The sequence below is a fragment of the Dermacentor andersoni genome, chromosome 1, assembly GCF_023375885.2.
Source record: "Dermacentor andersoni chromosome 1, qqDerAnde1_hic_scaffold, whole genome shotgun sequence".
Taxonomy (NCBI): Eukaryota; Metazoa; Arthropoda; class Arachnida; order Ixodida; family Ixodidae; genus Dermacentor; species Dermacentor andersoni.
Genome location: NC_092814.1, coordinates 131,351,630 through 131,370,731, shown reverse-complemented (window position 1 = coordinate 131,370,731; position 19,102 = coordinate 131,351,630). Strand labels below are relative to the sequence as shown.

At 43.5% G+C, this 19,102-nt stretch overlaps 1 protein-coding gene across 1 annotated transcript in view; it reads right to left on the bottom strand.

Moving 5' to 3' along the window:
* Positions 1-2,927: 2,927 nt before the first annotated feature.
* LOC126545876 (nose resistant to fluoxetine protein 6-like) overlaps positions 2,928-19,102 on the bottom strand; it is a 46,112-nt gene continuing 29,937 nt past the window's right edge. Inside the window, exons 7-15 of the mRNA XM_050193904.3 lie at positions 18,061-18,154; positions 16,073-16,159; positions 15,019-15,184; positions 14,172-14,254; positions 11,743-11,865; positions 10,025-10,145; positions 6,974-7,160; positions 5,366-5,508; positions 2,928-4,754 (exon numbers count right to left, since the gene is read on the bottom strand). Coding sequence (XP_050049861.1) covers positions 4,494-4,754; positions 5,366-5,508; positions 6,974-7,160; positions 10,025-10,145; positions 11,743-11,865; positions 14,172-14,254; positions 15,019-15,184; positions 16,073-16,159; positions 18,061-18,154 — 1,265 coding nt within the window. The 3' untranslated portion in view covers positions 2,928-4,493. The remainder of the gene's footprint in view (positions 4,755-5,365; positions 5,509-6,973; positions 7,161-10,024; positions 10,146-11,742; positions 11,866-14,171; positions 14,255-15,018; positions 15,185-16,072; positions 16,160-18,060; positions 18,155-19,102) is intronic.

Below are 19,102 nucleotides of genomic sequence, written 5' to 3'. Positions count from 1 at the left end.
CGTCCGGCCTGTGTCAACTCCTGTAATAGGAACGCCTTTTCTGTTACCTGTGCCTGTTCTTTTTTTTCTCTCTCCTTGCCCTCATTCCAGCCTTTATATCCCCCACCCCAGCGCAGAGTAGCCAACCGAAAACTCACCTCTGGTTAACCTCCCTTCTTTTCCTCTCTCTCTTCTCTCCTGCCCCTGGCGCGATACGCCGAAACCGTAATAACCATGCAGCTACTTTGGAAGTCACGGTAATATTGTGTGGATCTACAAATGGGGTAGCATAGTTGAGCCCACAAGCGCAGGCAATGCATCGATGAAAACTTCCTGAAAAGGTGGCCAACCTGAACCGAAAACCGTTATCTTTTCCTTTCAGTTTCGCTTCGGAGTAAAAAAAAAAAAAAACGTAACGTTCCCGTTCAGCTCCGGTTCGAGCAAAAATAACGTTTTTTTTAGTTTTTGGTTTTCGGTTCAGTTCCGGTTCGATATCCTGTTTACGAGCCCTATAGCCACATCTGCGTCTGCTCGCTGATGCAACTTTCCCGCTTGCGCCGGTCAGACCCCTGAAGAGCTTTGCTCCGACGCCTCCAAAGAACCGCGTCTTGTATTTTCATTGCTCTTCAGAACCTTGTGTTTTCGTTTGTCGCTAAGAACAGAAAAAGCTTCATGCTACTCTTAGAGGAATGACAATTTTACATTTTCATGTAATTTTCTCCACCTTGCTAATTTACGAAGAACTGATTTGCCCTATCCTGTAACGGAGACTTGATTGCTTTATCGCACATCAGCGCATCCGGAAATGAAGCTGCTGACACTCTTTCGTGTCAAGCACTAACACACAGGCTGATGCCGAGAGTACCTCAATACAGCTACTATAACAAATATCGTGAATCACTTTCACTCCTTGTGAATGCAACCTTAGACGCGCCTATAGGGGACCAAAGGACTAAATCGATGGGAAGCCTCCTTACTACACTGTATTCGCTCGCGCACGGTTTGCGCGAATGTCAGCACTGGGCCACATGACAGAACCGTTGCGCTCATGAATTCGTGAAACATTACTCGTTCGAATACACAGTAATTTTCTAAAAGGATTATCTACTGTCACGCAACTCATATCGACTCTACATGAACTGGGATGTGTCTTGGACGGGAATTATCAATCAGATGTGTTGTTCCTAGACTTCTCAAGAGCGGTTGACTGGGTTTCACATGTAACACTACTGTTTAAATTGGAACGTATTGGCCTTCCTCCTAGTATTGTTCACTGGATCAAAGCCTATCTCAGCGATAGGAAACAGTACGTCACCAATAGGGACTGTTCTTCTCGGTTGTTAGATGTTACCTCTGGTGTGCCCCAAGGAAGTGTCTGCCCGGCCAAAAGATCAAGAAATATGGCAGGACACTTCACAAGCTATTTCCCACTGGTGAACAAATTGGAGTATGCAGTTAAACATCGAAAAAATGGTACATTTAAGAGTAACAAGGGAGGCTAACGCGTGTATTTTTACATACCAGCTTCACAACAATAATATTTTGGAGGTGGAGTCCTATGCATACCTTGGAGTTACACTAACAAATAAATTAAAAACACATATTAGAAACACATATCTGAAACTACTGCTGCTGCGCTTAGGAAACTGTGGTTCCTCAAGCGAAAACTTAGGACTGCTCCTGCCAGTAGTAAACAACTTGCATATAACAACTGCGTAAGAGCTAAGCTTGAGTACGGGGTGATAGTATGGGATCCGCATAATAAAAAAGGCATCGTACAACTCGAGCGTGCACAAAGAAAAGCTATACGTTATATTTTTGGCAAATATAAAAGACATGATTCACCCTCCATGCTAATGAAACAGGACAACATACACACTTTAGACTCCCGACGAAAAGTTAGTCGCCTCATCTTTCTTAATCATTGCCTGCATTGCCTAGTTGCCATATTGTGTCAAAGCTCATTGTACGAGGAGGACCAGACACACGCAGGAACATTTACTGGCACCAATTTTCGCTCGCACTAACACATTTAAATATAGCTTTTTCCCTAGAACTGTATGTGATTGGAATGCCTTACCTTCTCATATTTTTCAAGCCAGTAATATTGCAACACAATTGGAACGTCACCTCTTTGTTTCATGAGCTTTTGGTTTGGTTTTTTTATGCTTGTAATTATTGTATTGCTCTTGCTTGTTTGTTTTTGTTTCTCTGCTAATATTGTTTGAACGTGCTTGCTATTTCTGGTTTTGTAAAATGATTGACTGTGCCCCTCCTGCCAGGACCAACATTGGTCTGCAGTATTTGAAATAAAAAAAAAAGATTTGTGGAAGGGCGCAAGACTTGACAGACTGAACTGCCGTGGAATACTCAATCTTCCAGCGAGGGCACTGCTGGTGACGTTTAGCAAGTAATACTAAACGTCACCAACACTATGATGCAGTATGTATTATAATTTGATATACAGGGCGAACGTGGGGGAGAGTCAGCCTTCTACCTCAGCTCCGCGTAATCCCCTTGATCTGCCTTGGTAAGGTTAGACCTGCTCACAACTGTGGCATGTTTATTCGGACATATTAAAATGAGACGCTCGGGCGAAGAAATTGTCGGCATGCCTTTGCGAGGCTAGATCCGTCCGTAGCTGGTACCATCCTCCTCCTCCCACCCAGTGAGTAGCCAGGCTGCGGTGTGAGAGCTCGATTTTTGATAAATGTCTGTACATGCACCCAAGCATGCGTCCAGAAGTATGCTACGTGTAAAAAGCCAACCCTGTAAATCGCATGAATTTATTGTGTTCATGTTTATGTTCATACCTCTTCAAGGACGACGCTAGAGCATCGTGAGCAGCGTGATTGTCAATGTACAAGATATGTTAATTTCACATCCGGAGCACTGCGAGTCGTTCATTCAGCAATGTAATAGAAGAATCATTAGCGAATACACACAAATAAAACAAACAACACTTTATTCCACAAATATTGTGAACATTGCTACATGAACATATACCACGCGGGACTGGAGGTGAACAATAATACACTATGGCTGCGCAACACAGCCTAGAACATGAACTAGCATTGGTGAGCGCAAGATGGCCACAAGATAAATATGGCAGCTGCGGTCACAGATATATACAGTTTGAATGCATTATCGCCTAGATCTTAGCCGACATCATTCTTGAGCATTAATTGGCTAGCCCGCCCTTTATCGCGCTTCCATCCTTCATACCTGCAAAGCGATGTCGAACAGAAAGTATTGAAGAGCAGGAAATAACACCTAAACAGTGATATTTCCCAGAAATCATGCAAACATACACATGCCTAGCAGTTGTAGTGAACAATTCAATATTACAGTAAAAGAGCGATTAAAGCTACACCTGGGCTCGTCATCGTCGTTGTTGTGGTTTTTACTTCATTTTTTTCACGTACCTAGTGTCATTGAAAACTTCAGAAACCTCTCGGATGTAGTAATTTCCTAATTGCTATTCAAGAGCTTGTATTGCTCTGTAAAAAATATATGACCCTTGCCATCATTTGTAGTATCATTATGGCTATAATTTTGAAGCGATTGTCGCTGTATATATAGAAAAACAGTCAGGTTCACCTAGTTCCATCATCAAAATGAAACGAAAACGTAAGTGTGTAAGGACTTGCCCTTGACAATCAAGATTTACGCTTTCTGGTCCGTTCTCACGACCGCAGCAATATTGCAGCCGATGTCGTTTTCAGTATGCGGAGAACTGAATGTTAGTTAAATTGGAAGGAAAATAAAGGCAAAAATCAGTTCCCGCGATCACTGCTACAATTTGCAGCATGTGGCGACAGTTCGGTTTAAATGTTTTGCCGCGTAACCGCAGCATGCGGAGACATAGCGCTTTCTGGTACACGTATAATTTCGTGCAGAAAGCCTCGCGGTAAGAGCCCGCTCATAGAGAATGCTAGAGAGATGACCAGAGAGAGGAGAAATAAAATTTAGATCGCTAACAATTCATATCAGCGCTGCATCGCGACATTGTTCCTTAGGATACAAACAATGCAATCATGGTTGATGCTAGCCATCACTGACATTACTGTGTGAAGGCACCTAACGACAGATCCAAGGTGTTCCGAAGGGCAGGAACTTGTAACGTGAATCATGAATCACGCAGGCGACGAAGTGTGTAATTGTTCAGAGAGAGAGAAAAAAAAATAGATGAGAGGAAGGCAGGGAATCGCGTCAACCGAATGTGTATCCAATAGAAAATGATTTTTTTTTTATTCCAGTCTGCGCTATTGACCGCTATCAAACAATTACTGAAATTCCTTCACAAGGTCATCTCTGCCCAAAACAAACACCTACCGTCAACTGTTTTTTTTAATCTCCCTCATTCATAGTAGTGAGTTCTGTACACATGTGACCAAGCCTTCGGACGTCCAACATGACTGGTGCACGAACACCACACGCGCTCAGCGAGACAAGGAGGGGCCGGCCGGTGGATGATAAATACAGTGAGGCGGCGTTGAGTGCGCAGTCTATGCTCAGAGGTAACTGGACTGGCCGGGGGGCGCCACAGTGCCGTTGGGGCCCGTTTCCGCCTTGGGCTTGTACAACATCTGCGGGCTCAGCTTGTCGCTCTTGTCCTCCACGTAAGGGACGGTGCTCTTTTCGTCGTGCAGCTGCGGCCGCCGCTTGGGCATGAGCAGCAGCTTCTCGATGCGGCCCGTGGGTGCCTCGCAGGCAACGAACAGGATGTAGCTGAGCAGGTAGCTGGACACGAGCGCCCCGAAGTATTGGGTCACCTACGGAGTCCACAAGGAAATCATGCGTTACTCACGGGATCGGAATCACTTCGGATCTTTTCCTTTTCTCTCTCTATGTGCCCCGTTTGCAAGTGCGTGCTTGCGCCAGAGACAGTTTCTTTTTCGTTGCTCAATTATTTTGCGAGTCACTATGACTCAGCAAAAAAAAAAACGATTACCTCATTTCATAAAACCGGTAAAAAAAGTCGAACGACAATTACATGTTCTCAAAACATTATTTCCGGCCCCGCACCTGACACTCAACCATCGGTGACTTCGATAAATAAATCCGCAGTAACCGGATTGCGCATAAAGCGCAACGCCACTTTGCGTTGCGCTTTATAAGTTAAACGCGTGAACCGAATTGAAGGCATATTTTAGCGTAAGATTGGCCCCTGATATCTTATGCGTGCAACGCGAGGGAAACTCTTTCGTTGTTAAACTAGGGTTTCGTGAAATATTTGTTCCTCATGGACATGAAATATGTTTACGGCACATTTAATGTTGTTGTTTTTTTCTAAAGAAGCTGATTCGTTTATAACGCCGCTTTGTTTTCTCTACTCAACTGATGCAGCGCTCGCGCGCGTGCAATGATCGTTGTGGTTACTCACCATGCTGTAGTGTGAGAAGAATATCCTCTCCCTGGTAATGTTCAACCGGATGTAGTAATAGGGCACGTGCAGCAGGTACACTCCGAATGAGAGTCGGCTAAAGGGAACGAAAGCACTCCACGACAGCCACTTGGCGATGAAGCCTGCGAGATAGCAGCAGATATACAGGGGGTTTCAGCGACCACTTTCAAAAATCTTTAAAAGTTGCCTGTGGCAGATATCACAATTCTAGTTCATGAGCTGGTCTACTCGAAGCGGCGGACAATACTTGCACAAAATATTGAGATGGAAAATCGGCTAATTAATAAAAATTCACTAATTAAGTTCTTAACTAATTACATTATGGCCCATATTGCAATTTACAAATTCTAGCCGTGGAGTTCAAAAGGCGGATCCACTTCGAACGAATTTTCAAGATGACACCAGTTTCGAGATATAAATTCCCGAACTTTGCGGAGAAACGCATTGGTGTTCCAGTTAATTTGTTAACAAAACGTCGTTTCATGCACTGAAGCACACAAGTTCTCCGCAAAGTTCGGGAATTTATATGTCGAAACTGGTGTCGTCCTGAGAATTCGTTCCAAGTGGATATCTGTCAGGCTGAGCGATGTGTGAACGACCGACTTAGCGAACGGGCTGGAAAAGTTAAGACATATGAGGATAAGTATGCGCTTTCAGTTGTCCATGTTTCTGCCTGCGGATATGAGCCATGATATAAATACAGCAATTCTGGCCAGAAACGCGAGTGAAGGCATTGGAGGCTTTTTTTCATAACATGAAGAATGAAAAGGGCTGTACCAGTGAGGCCTTCCGTGCGCCTATACAAGAGCGAGACATCGTTTTGGAACAAGGTCATGTGACCGAAGTGTGGATGTTCGTTGTTCTTATTTCATTTTTAGTTTCACTAACATTTCTGGGTCAATATTTCAGTACGTGGATTCTGCGCATACGTTAGGTCGGTTAAATATTCCTGTATTCTTCTGAGAATAAACAGTTGCTGTAACCGTTTGTATTCGTCGTCTTTATTCTTGCGCGCTTGTGTTTTTATTTTTGTCAGCAATACAATACGTTGGGTTTCTCAATACGACCAAACGCACTCACTGCAGCTCAGGCTTCAGGTTAAGGAATATCGCACGAGCTTTTTAACCGTTACCGATGCCTATTTCTAATATTTTTTTAGGTTGCGGCTTAAGCGGGCGTAGAAGATGTTTGTATTGTACAGTTTCTAAAAGTGTTACAATAGCTCTGCGATTGTGGCCGACTGCTTCTCTCTCTTCTGATTGCGACAACCGCGTTTCCACCAAGACGGAGTTGAAAAGCGTCTGTGCACTGAGAATTCTCTATGGCGGCCACCAGAGCACAACTGATAGCCTAGAAGTATCAGTCAGACGTTTAAATCAATCAATCAATAAATAAATCAGCTACCTAATTAATTATTCATTAATCGATTCATTTACCGATCAGTCAACAGAACCGCGCTGTTTCGAGCACACACTTGTGTGGTTCTATGGTTGCTCAGACAAACTGTGGTGTTTAATACGCGGTTCAGCTGTAGCAGGCCGCTAACGCCATTGGCGCACATCACGGTGCACGTGTGCGAGTACTCACCGCCCCGGCCGGTGGAGCAGGCGAAGGTGAGCCAGGAGAGCCAGACGGACCACAGAAGCCGCTCGGAGAAGGCGAACGACAGCTTGGCCCACTCGGGCGGGTGCTCGCCGCGGTTCCAGTCGTACATGATCAAGATGGCAGTGAGCCCGCACGCGGCGCTCATCAGCCACATGCCCGCCTGGAACATCTGAAAACACACCGTCCGAGGTAACGGAACATATTATTGCGCAGCTCCTCACAGGTCACGTCATGATCACCAGCCTTTTGAAATCAAGCATTTCGCATCACATCACTTTTTTACTGCCACCGGCCTTTAGTCCAGACTGGTTCTCTCTCTCTCTCTTTTTTTTTTTTTTTTGGGGGGGGGGGGGGGGGGGGGCTTCACAGCGTGCTGAAATCTCCCACTCGCGCAAAAACGTATTTCTTAGCAAGCCAGCGAAAAGACTGCATAACTCATGTCGGCTCGTACCAATTCTCTCTCTCTCTCTCTCTCTCTTCTGCTCTCTCTTCACTTTTTTTATCTTTTTACTCACTCCCTCTATCTTTTATTTGGTATGAGGGTTCATGCTAAAGTTATGTTTTGGTTATGTGCGTCACATCGTTTCCATACTGCTCCGTATTCGTGTACTGCGGAGTTAGCACATGCGCAGTCGCTATTTTTGATTTCTGAATACTGGTAGACGTTCGCAGCCCCGTCATAGGCAATCGATGTACCCATGTATTACGATTCATGTATTACCCATCATTCCCATGGTGGCTCAAGGATCGCAGCGCCAGAGTTCCCTCTAGTAAATGTTGGAAACTCTATGCTTGACTAGACGCATCGCGCTAAAGCAAACGTTGATACAGGCGAGCGTTTCTTATCGTTCAATATATCGTACCGTTTTCATGGCCTCCCTATCATATGGCGTCAGAATCTTTTAGTGCCCACCCAGACTTCCGTGGCGCCTCCTGATCAGTGTTGGTTCCCCACAGCAAAGTCACGCTGCGCTAAAAGCTCGTCAGTGACCGGATTATCATACCTAACAACCTGTGGGCAAATGACACTCACTCTCAGCATAGCTTGACTTCGCTGTTTAGCGACAGCTACTGCAGCAGAATGGGAGTCTCCCTACCTTATCCGCTCGAGTAAGATGTTTCGTGCGAGCTTCCCCAGATGTTAAATACAGCTTCAGATTAGGCTTTCCTTGAAGGCAAAATGCAAAAACCAAGCTAAACAGCGCGTGCGCAAGCTGCGTCTGATCTTCTGTATAGTAGACGGTAGTAGGATACTTCTTTCATGTATACTTATAACGTACTCATTGCAAAGACGAGCGTTACTGGCCCTTCAAAGATTTCTAGAAGCGAGCGATATTCTCGGAAGCTATTGGCTGTGGTTGTGTGTCACTGTTGGACAAAACTACCTTCGTAAGGAAAGCAAAAAAACCGCACTAGAAGGGATAATCGAAGTTTTCTTAATAAAAGAAAGAGCAGGAAATAAGTGTGTTAGCACGCTGTTACTAGCGTTAAATGCCAAAAAAATGCCATTTATAAATAATAGTCTGTAATCGCCGCTAAAATTAGAACCTGCAACTGCCTCATTTGGTTGGATACTCGGATTACGCCTGCAATGCACAGGTGCTCATATGTACCTGCCATGATAATTCAGTTCAGATCACTGGATTACGAGCAGTGTTAGCTTCTATCACGCCTGTTAGTTTATCTCTACTGTGATTACTTTGCTCTTAGGTTTCATGTATAAAATTGCGTGGTTTCTGGTGAATAAACAGTTGAAAGTTGGCGCCCGTATATGTCGTTTGTGTCTCACTTCATCGCCGTCTGCTTAGCGCCGTAGCCTTTGTTTTTATATTGAGTAGAGCGTTTAAATGTGATAAGCTCATTCCATAGGATAGTATTTTTTATACCCGACTTTCGCCAATTCAATGCCTCGATTCATGTACCTTGATTCGAATATAATCCGTGCATTCTTATGTGCCCTGATTTTAGAGTAACGAGAGAAGAAGGGAACCAAGGGGCTGGATTTTGTTAATCATGGTCATATAAAGCCAACAGTCAATAAAGCCAAGGAAAGCATTGGGGAAATTAGCTGTTGTTGAAATTGAAATGTAGAAAATAATAAAGAAAATGCAAATGAAAGCGGACAAAAAGATGACTTGTCGCGGGTGGGGACCGAACCCGCAGCCTCCGATAGCGATGGCTATCAATCCGTCCATTAGCTTGGGTATCTATGTTTACTAGATCTAGCCCTGGGAGTGTTAGCCAGCGCCACTCAGAGCCATGGTGGATGGACGTGGAACATCCTTTTCTGCCCGATGGCGTCACGTAGCACGAAAACTTAAGGGAATAGCATTATGAAACATCGTTCCAGCGCACAGACGAGCAGAGAGGAACAACAAGAACGAACCGGCCTTCTTGTTGTCCCTCTCTGCTCGTCCATGTTTATCTGTGCGCTAGAACGATGTTTCATCATGCTATTCACGGTGGGAACCAAACCCACAAGCTCCGCATTACGTGTGCGTTGCACTACCACCTTCATTTCCATTTTCTCTATTATCTTCTACATTTCAATTTCAACAACAGCTAATGTCCGTGATGCTTTCCTTGGCTTCATTTACTGTTAGCGTTATTTGATCTTAGTGCAGTTGTTTGACCGGACTTTGTGTTTACTTTAGTGCAGCTATGTGATTGGACTTTGTGTTGCCATATTTCTGAGTTGACTTTCAGTTTTAGTGTGGCATTAGTGTACTTTTGTGACTGGACTTTGTGTTATTATGATTTAGATTAAACTTTAGTTTAGTTGCGTTTAATTATTTTCTTTTATCTCTACGTGAAAAGGAGTAGCCGGCGCCAAATAAAGGCGACATCTCCTAAGTACCACATAATAAAAATGAAAAACAAAGAAAAGCGACAGAAGCAGAAGGCGCGTTTTGCGCCTGACAAAGGCTTTATCACTAACTGAGAGAGCCTGACCGAATGCTGTCTTGATTACTGTAACATGAACGATGTTCCAAGCTCTAGTCATGAACAGCGACGAGCAACCTTTGTCCTCACCTTGCTAATTTTTACTGAGGGATACTTGAACAGGAACAGCTGCGTCATCGCTCCGAAGAAAAAGGCGACGCCGTGGTACGACGGGTGTGTGTAGAACTTGTTGAGCGTCCCAGTCATGACCCTGCAAGTACAAGACAAAAGCAGAAATGTTTGAAACACTTTGAAAACAACGCCCGCATACTGTGGTTTCTATTTCGATACGCGTTAGGCGGCTGCAGGTCGTCGAAATTACTCGGAAATCGTACACTACGGAGCCTTTCATACTTGTAACGTATCAACTTTGGGACGTCAAATTCCAATCATTATTAGTTATTTAGTGATTTAGTACAGCGTTGTACATCGCGAAATGCTAAGTGCCCACCACAGCGTATTACCCTATATATATATATATATATATATATATATATATATATATGCAAGAAAATTACAGAACAAGCATCTGAATCGTAACCGTAGCGCCGTGCGGAAACATATGCAGGAAAAGAACAGAGGCGAGACGGACAGCGTCTGTCCTGTCCGGCTTGCCTGTATTTTTTTTTACAATTTTTTCCCGCTTAGCGCAACGTTTACAATACGTTTACCAACTATCCCAACAGCCAAATTTGCTAAGCGTGTAAAGTATTTTTCAAAATGTCAGTAGCAGTAATAGTTACGATTGCGCTACAAATTTCGACATGCATATATTCAGTCATTTTTTGCCTTGTTGAAATAACTAACGGAGTCACATCTATTGCTGGACCTGTTGGTAAGGTTTTCTTTACCTAATTATTCATAACCTTCGAGCTATTAAAGGGACACTCAAGAGAAAAATTATTTCTTCTGCATCAGTAAATTACCCTTCCGCAATGCCAAAAGCACCACTCTTACCACGTGAAGACGCTTGGTAAGCCAGAAAAAAAAAACGAAAAACAATAAAGATGGGCGGCGACGCCGCCTTTGAGTTCTCGCACCGGCTTGCCGTTACGTCATATATTTTCACAGCTGCTGCTAAGGCCCAGCTAGTTGTTTAGCGGTAAACATCGACTACGTCGTCTTTTAAAGGAGCCAAAGACTGAATATGGCAAGTTTCGCGAACTCTTACTTCGCCAACGCGGCCCAAGCATGAAAAATAATACTTTTGAATTCGTGATGTCACATTGATGTTCCGGCGTTGGGGTTCCGGCGCGAAATTCAAAAAATGAAACTTGGTGCTTCATTTTCTTTTGTAGTAATCGACCTATTATTGTGAAATTAACAACAACAGAGTTTTAAAAGAATTCTTTATCACTCTAAATTGATTTATTGTTTTCCTTTAGTGTCCCTTTAAATTTATAGCTCATAGGTAACATCTATTCCTGTGTTCAGTCTCGTAAAACTGAAGGTTCAAAATATTTTTCTGGTTAGGTCGCTGGCGTGACCTGTTATGAAAGCTCATTGGGTCGCAGAAGACGATATTTAAAGCAAGAATACCGTTGTCTCAGCTATAAAAATTCGTCTCATTGCAGAGTACGCGCGAATAACGGGAACGGTACATTGACCACGGTAGGGCCAATGGGGCCAAAAGCAAGCACTTTTCGTTTAAAAAAAGCAACCTAAAGGCATGGTTTCCGCCACACAACGCTCCGCTTTAACGTTGCGTGGTTATGTCGGAAGCTCACTCGTGAGAACTCGAGGGATTCAGTGCTTAACATTGGTGACGACGAAGGGCGTTCGTTGAAAGAAACAGAAAGTGGTCTTACGTGAAGTTGTCTGCCATCGGAAGAACGAAGGGTGTGTAAATTGTGTTCGAGACTTGCCAAGCAGATATCGAACAAGCAATGAGGGAGAGGCTTCCAAACACAATGATGGTCGTCCATATTTTTCTGCAAGAGAAAAATGTTTCCAGTCAGGCGTACGCAAGAAACGCCACTTGCGATCACAGCAGGGCCAGTTTCTGGGCAGGTGGTCTTATTGCTGCGAATATGTCGCAATTGTAGGTTTTATATTTTAGGCTAATTAGCTACCTACGTTAATCTACTAGCTGCCAAGAAATGACCTCTGGCTACGGACTGTACCCGATGCGCTACGAACAAAAAAGCCTCCCACGCATGAAACTAAAACAGAATACGGTGAATAAGGGTGATTCAGTCATGTATCGTCATTTCGGCCATTACTTTTTAGATTTGTATTGAGAAAAGAGGGCGTCACCGTTCTCTTCCAAGGTCTTGCATGCTTCTGATCCGAGATTTTTTCATCAACAAATTAAGCACGTAAATTAATTAAAAATACGAAACGCCTACATGCAGCGATCTTGAATAGAATGAAAAGGAGTTCACCATTGATGGATCTCTGTGCAACACTCCTTCACAAGACTCAGTATTACAAATTCATTCACACTATGAATTTGCACTGACTCATTGTAAATTGGTTTTCTTTCGTCAGAGTTTGGTCGCAACCGTCGCCAGTACATCTACTGTCCGCCACAGAAGCTTACGGGACATGAGATTTGCGGGGAAAAAAACAGAATTCCAGCGAAACCTGGGCACATAGCCTCGAACTCAATATTGCAGTCTGTAGTAGTTTCTTTTGAGACCCACATAATAGCGACCAAACAAGTCAAAAGCAACATGCTTTAACAGAGCAGAACTTCACATCTGTCGAGTATCTCGACTGCTGTAAACTTTTGTGGCCGCCTGTACAAGATGTAGAAAATATCACCATCTGCATCATCATAATCATCATCATCATCATCATCATCCAATGTCCACTGCAGGACGAAGGCTTCTTCCCTGCAATCTCCAAATACCCCTTTCTTGCGCTATAGCTGATTCCTACTTGCGCCTCCAAAAATTTCCTAATTTCATCACCCCCCCCCCCAGTTAATTTTCTGCTCTTCTCCACTGTGCTTCCGTTCCCTTGGCACCCATTCTGTAACTCTAATGGTCCACAGTTATCTAACCTGCGCCTTATATGAGCTGTCCAGCTCCATTTTTTTTCTCTTAATGTCCACTAGAATATCGCCTGTCCCCATTTACTCTCTGATCCACACCGCTCTCTTCTTGTCTTTTAACGCCAAGCCTGACATGTTTTGTTCCATCGCTCATTGCTCGCTTCTTAGCTTGTTCCCGAGCTTCTTTGTTGAACTCCAAATTTCCGCCCTATAGGTTAGGTAAGCACTGGTAGAATGCAAGGATTGTACACGTTTCTTTTCAACGACAGTGGTAAGCTCCCAGTCAGAATTTGGTACTGACTGACGTATGCACTCTAACCCATTCTTATTCTTCAGTAAGTTTTATTCTCATGATCAGGGTGCCCTGTGAGTAAGTGACCGAGGTGTACGTACTCCTTCACAGACTCTAGAGGCTGACCTGCGATCCTGAATTCTTGTTCTTGTTGTAAGAAGCAGTGCAGTGACAGAGAACATGTGTACATCGCTACCGCAAAAACTGCAACAAGAAGCCACAAGCCGATTGGCTGACAGACCGGTCACAAAATAGAAAATGCTGGGATCCCGGACTAGAGTGCCCTTGGGGAGAAAGCTACTAGAAGCCTGTTACACTTTTTAACCTTGTATATCCAGCATGTCTTATATGCTACGCTGAATTCTATACATCAAACTCAGATTTATTTGTAGGAAACAGCGCATAACTCATGGTAGTGGTTTGATACGCGGGAGCGAGCTTTTAGTTTTGGACAGTTCACCAGTCTGGTTACTAAACAATTAATTACTGCACTACTCATATTTTAACGCAAGTAACGTATCATTCTTTTTTCTTTCGGTACAAATGTACTCTCCATGCACAGAAATCAAGGTGACCAAGTTGTTCTATTTTCCCTTTATGTGGGGCTGTATTTGGGGCATCACAGGGTTAAAGACGACTGGACTTTGCGACGGCATTTGGGTGCGCAATGAACGCTGTCGTGTGCACGTGTGCGCATCACCTTTTGTAGCTGTCCCTCGTCTTTTTCGTTTTTCTGCCTTCCCCAGTGTACTGCGGGAAACCAGCAGCGTTATTATTATTATATTTATTATTTATTTATATGTCATTTATTATATGTCAATTTATTATTATGACATTTCTTTAAAGCAGACAACTCCTGCTTTTCTTTCTATTATTTTTCGTTTCGTGCAATAAAGCGAAATGAACGTTCTGCAAGTTCTCAAGTAATGTCTTGCTGAAACACTTACTTCTTGAAAAACTGGATGACTATAACAGAGATCACGAAGAGCTGGAAATCCGTCGACATGTACCACAGGTGACCGTACATCCCCTGTGGAGAGAATTCCCGTCAAAATTACTTTCAGCGACACAATGGCGGCTTGGCTTCTATGGTAGACATCAGTGTTAAAAAATCTTAAAGAAATGAAACGCCAGCCTCGGCCCCGTTGTCTGCGCCATTATTTGCCTAACGCAGTCTAAAACTGTCACCTTGGGTGTTGCGAGGCCTTTCTTTTTGTGTGTGTCGCGTAAATTCAGACAAGAGAAGAGAGAGAGAAAGAGAGAGATAAAAGCGATGAGGAAGGCAGGGAGGTTAACTGGAAGATAGAGCAGACGAGAGGAAAGTAGTACTAGAGGAGTAAGGACGACGGAATTTTGCACAAAGTGATGTGATTTTCACTTCTCCTTTTTTCTTTGCGTTTCAAAGAGGTAATGTGTATGTTCTATTTAATGATTTTGTGTTTTAGTACCTATACTTATACTGATGATACTTATTCAACTGCATATATAACAACTTATTATTGTAGCGAAGTTTGTGAATAGTTGTCAACCTTTTGAGATATCGCCTAGATTTATTACACAATCAGCGTGGCATACACTCACGCTGATGAGTGCCCTGGTTTTCTCAATTATATATGCCCTTATACGCATATCCAATGATCAGCACTTTTACGCCTGCATATCCCAAGTATATCCGCGAAACGAAAGCTTAACTTTGCGTTTCTAGTTATGTCATCTTAACTGTTGCAGTAAGAAAAATAATAGTCCTGTAAAAAACTTGGTGGCAAAAAGAAAAGAAAAGAAAAAAGAACTTACGATGTGGAGCTTTCCGGTGAAGTTTCTAATCTGAAGCAAGAGTGCCCAATATTGCGTCCGGATTTCCTTATAGAATAACTTATACAGCGTCGGCGTAGTGGGACCTTGGAACATCAACGGCGCAATGAATGTGCACATAATACAAAAGAAAATGGGTATGGTTCCCCTGAAAAAGAAACCAAAAGGAAATTATACAAAACGAAATAAAACACAACTGCTTCTTTTGTGAGACGAAAATGAAAAAGGCCACGTCAAACGAACGCGCCAACCACGTATCAATGTGTCTTAAAAATTGACTTTTCATTCTTCGTCTCACGTGAAAGCGCACTTTCTTTTTTAATTGGAGGTTCTTCTTTCCAGCATTTGTCTGCAGGAATGTTCACGTTTATCTATATACCAATCTACAAAATTGTGTGCTAAATTGTTGTTAGAGCGAAACAAATGAAATCTGGTTTTCTATGCTAGACGCACCTTAGACCAATAATAGCGCTATAAGTGATTTTGAGTGAATCGCGCTGCAGTGTCATAGTCAAGTGCCTCCGGCGGAACCGCTCATCGAAACTTCGGCCAGACTGTTTTAGCCCTATACCCTGGTTCACCCTGTTTCGTTCACTTAGTGTTTTTATTTTTCAGCTTCTTCATCTTGACTACACAGTACTAAATAGAAAGTCGCTTTGCACGTTCGTGACATTATGGAGAGAGTTTGTCATCCTGAAGCAAACCGCACCACTTCATTCCTTGCCGTTCGCTTGAATCTACCAAGTAAACGCCATCAGTTTACTGCATAACGCTGTAACGATTCCATTAGATAGGAATGAACATATTCAAACTGGTTAGGAAAAGAAATCAATGTCAAAATCTTCGAACGCTTACGATCGCCCATAACTTTGTGTGCAAAACCTACTCAATCGCACACACAAGCACTTACTAGCACAAGTGCTCCGCTACGTCTTATCCTCATCATGCAAGTAGTAATTCTATATAGCAGCTGTAGACACATAAAAGGAGTTTTTGACGCACATTCGTGGCCAGATGTGTCAGGAGATGCATTTACCTGATGTATCTTCTGATAATGGCGATGATAGTACCAAAGAGAGCGTTAGAGCGTTCCCTCAGCAAGTTGTATGTCAACAGATAACCCCTGTGCAGGAAGAGACAGAAATAAAAATAAATGAGACAGCTGATTGTGAAGCAAACGTAAGCACCTTTTATAAAAGTTGTCTTAAGGCAGTTGTCTAAGATTCCAGTTGCTACAAACAACCCGATAATTCAGAGAGCATCATAAATGGAATGGAATTGTACGTGGGAGGTCCCTGTTTTTCATGCGCTTGAGCAAAGCTATATGAGTAACACTTTACATTACATGCAGTTATGACAAGAAACTCGAGGGTGCCGAACAGGCATGCCGTAGTATGTTAAGAAACTACACTCAATACGCGGCGAGCTCTCTCGATGAATGCGGTTCAGCGGCAGATTAGAAATAGAGCACAAGAGAAAACACACACTGCTGTCGTTTATAACATTTCTTTCGCATGCAAGCTATAACGAGAAACTCAGTAACACCCCCCATGTTCTCGTTTCTTTTTTTTTCTGTATACCAATTGGATTTTATACTGACGGCATCTACAAATGTCCCCGAGCAGTCTTCGAGTGTTCCTGAATTCTTAAAGTTCTTAAAGGGCAAAGCTATGAAAACTACATAAGCGAATGATTCACGAAGCCCTAATGAAAGAACGCGCCCCGAAAACTGAAACCGGTGCACTAATGCGCGGCCGCTAAAGACAAAAGTGCCGCGACCATTCGTTTGCTTTTGCACAAAAAGTTGCAGACGCGCTCTGCGTACACATAGTCTTAAGGCTGATTATCAATGCTGAAGGAGCGAATACTAGCTGTTCGCTGTTATATTAAGATCTACCCGACGCTGGAGACATATTCACAGTGCTGCTCGCATGCGTATGGACAGCTTCTGAATAGCGGGCGCAGTGGCTATCGCTCCTTTGGTCATCGTGGTATTCCATCCCAGAGTCAGCCATACGATAACCTTTTACGCCTGAAAGGCCTTTGTCGATTCGGTCCCTGATTATGTGAGTCTGAACAACCGAAAAAATGCAACTTTCTGCCTGTAAACTATTGGCCTACATCGAAGCCCGTCGCCGGTGAGATTTCCCCAAGTTGTCAATGCAGTTTCAATGTGAGCGACATCGTGCGGCTACTGCTACGAAACTGCGAACAAAACAGAGGAAAAGTTCCCGCTCCACAGATTAGAAAGGCCGCTCCGAACGTTGCTTACATCAAAGAAAGCAATAGTAAGAGGACAATGCGCGCTGTGGCGGACTGCTAACGTACTAAGTTTATGGCTATTACGTTTCTGCGACAGGGATGATTTCGCAAATTCATGGCCACTATGAAGCCGATTCGTTCGTTCATTTGCGAGGGGAAAAAAACGCCGAGAAATGTTCAGGCTCCTGCAATCATTCCAGCCATTGATCCATGATACAGACTCCATTTCTTTCCACAAGAGAAACTGGCTGCAAGCTTGCTTCGACCCCCATGCAAAATCCCTTCTCTTTTTTCCCTCTACTCTTGAATTTCTTAATCCCCTTCCCCATCACTTAATGGCATGCCAGCGATTGTATACGCGCCGGCAAAAATCTGTTTTTCTAATAAAGAGCCTCTGTCTCTCTCTCCCCTCACTCAAGCATTATTCCCGTCAGTTTCTCGCCCATACACATTGCGTCTTGCTTCTTATACTGATTTGTAATATTGCGCTTGTCCCTGTGTTAGGGAGAGCATCGTGCTGCTTCGGTGTGGAACTACGGTTCAAATTCTATCATCGGACACGGAATTTCTTTATTGAGCGACAGCTTGCTAACACGCAGTTGTTTTCGCCCCTTCTTACGCTTCTATAGTGCAATCCGTGAGACCCAACACTGAGCCATCGAAGTGAGAAACCCAGCAATTAACCGACCCAGGCCAAACCCAGGGTAGGTAAGTAAGGAAGCTTCTCTTTAAAAACTTTGTGAGAAGTGTATTCATACTCACGCGAGGAACAAAAAAGTGTCCACACTGAGGTAGCCGGCCATGATGAAACAGAACAAGATGTTATCTCCGTAATGAAGAGCGTTGACAAGGCGAGCTGCGTCAAAGAAGGAAATTATGGCACGGTTAGTATTTTACGTGGATTGCGGGGAATTATATCGCAATGACATAAAAATCGTACTCAATAATACTTAAACGCACTCCTGAGAATCATCCGACATGAGCAAGAGATGACCAACAGGGTAACACTTCTACAAATCTTTCGTTCATGGATGCTTTCACTCTGTCTCTGCTAAGCAAACTTATTCTAGGAGTAATCCAAAGAGCTATGAGTGCCAATCGCGCCGTATGCGCAAACGTTATCTAGCCCAACATTATCGCTAGTGAAATACATATTTCTCAAATTTTACTGAAGTTTCACTTATGGAGAGGCTATAGGCCGTTACAAATGGTCATGCAATATTTTCCCGATCTTATCACATTCATAGCCACATATAAGAGACACGAATAAAAGGCAGGCATGTTAACCAGTACTGATCGTGGTTGGCTACCCCACATTGATGGAGAGGGAAATAAAAGAACCATGTAAAGAAGGTGGAACGCCACAGATGAATTATAATGTTCGGTACTGCCTCACCGACCGCTACTCATACCGAACGACTTCAGAAAAGCATCAAAAAGGGGGCGACAGATGGAGTAGCACACGTGGTATAAAGGTTATAACCTTTATACCACGTACCGTACGGTTATACCTTTATACCTAAGTCGAAGATAGGTCCTCCTATCGAAACGTTGGTCAGCCTTTCTGAGGTACCTTAACCCTGTGTATCACCTTCAAAAACAGCAAGTGGCGCAGCGGGCTCAGCGTCGTGCTTATAAGCAGATATATGCATAAGTTTCCATTCTTCATCGTGTGAAGACAGTTTTGTGCTTTTTGGAAACGTCTGGCTTGGGCGAACGCATTTGGGTAGGAGGGCGCACTCCACGCACGTGTACGCATTCACCACCTTCTTTCGTCTCACTCTTCTTTCCATTTCCATGTTCC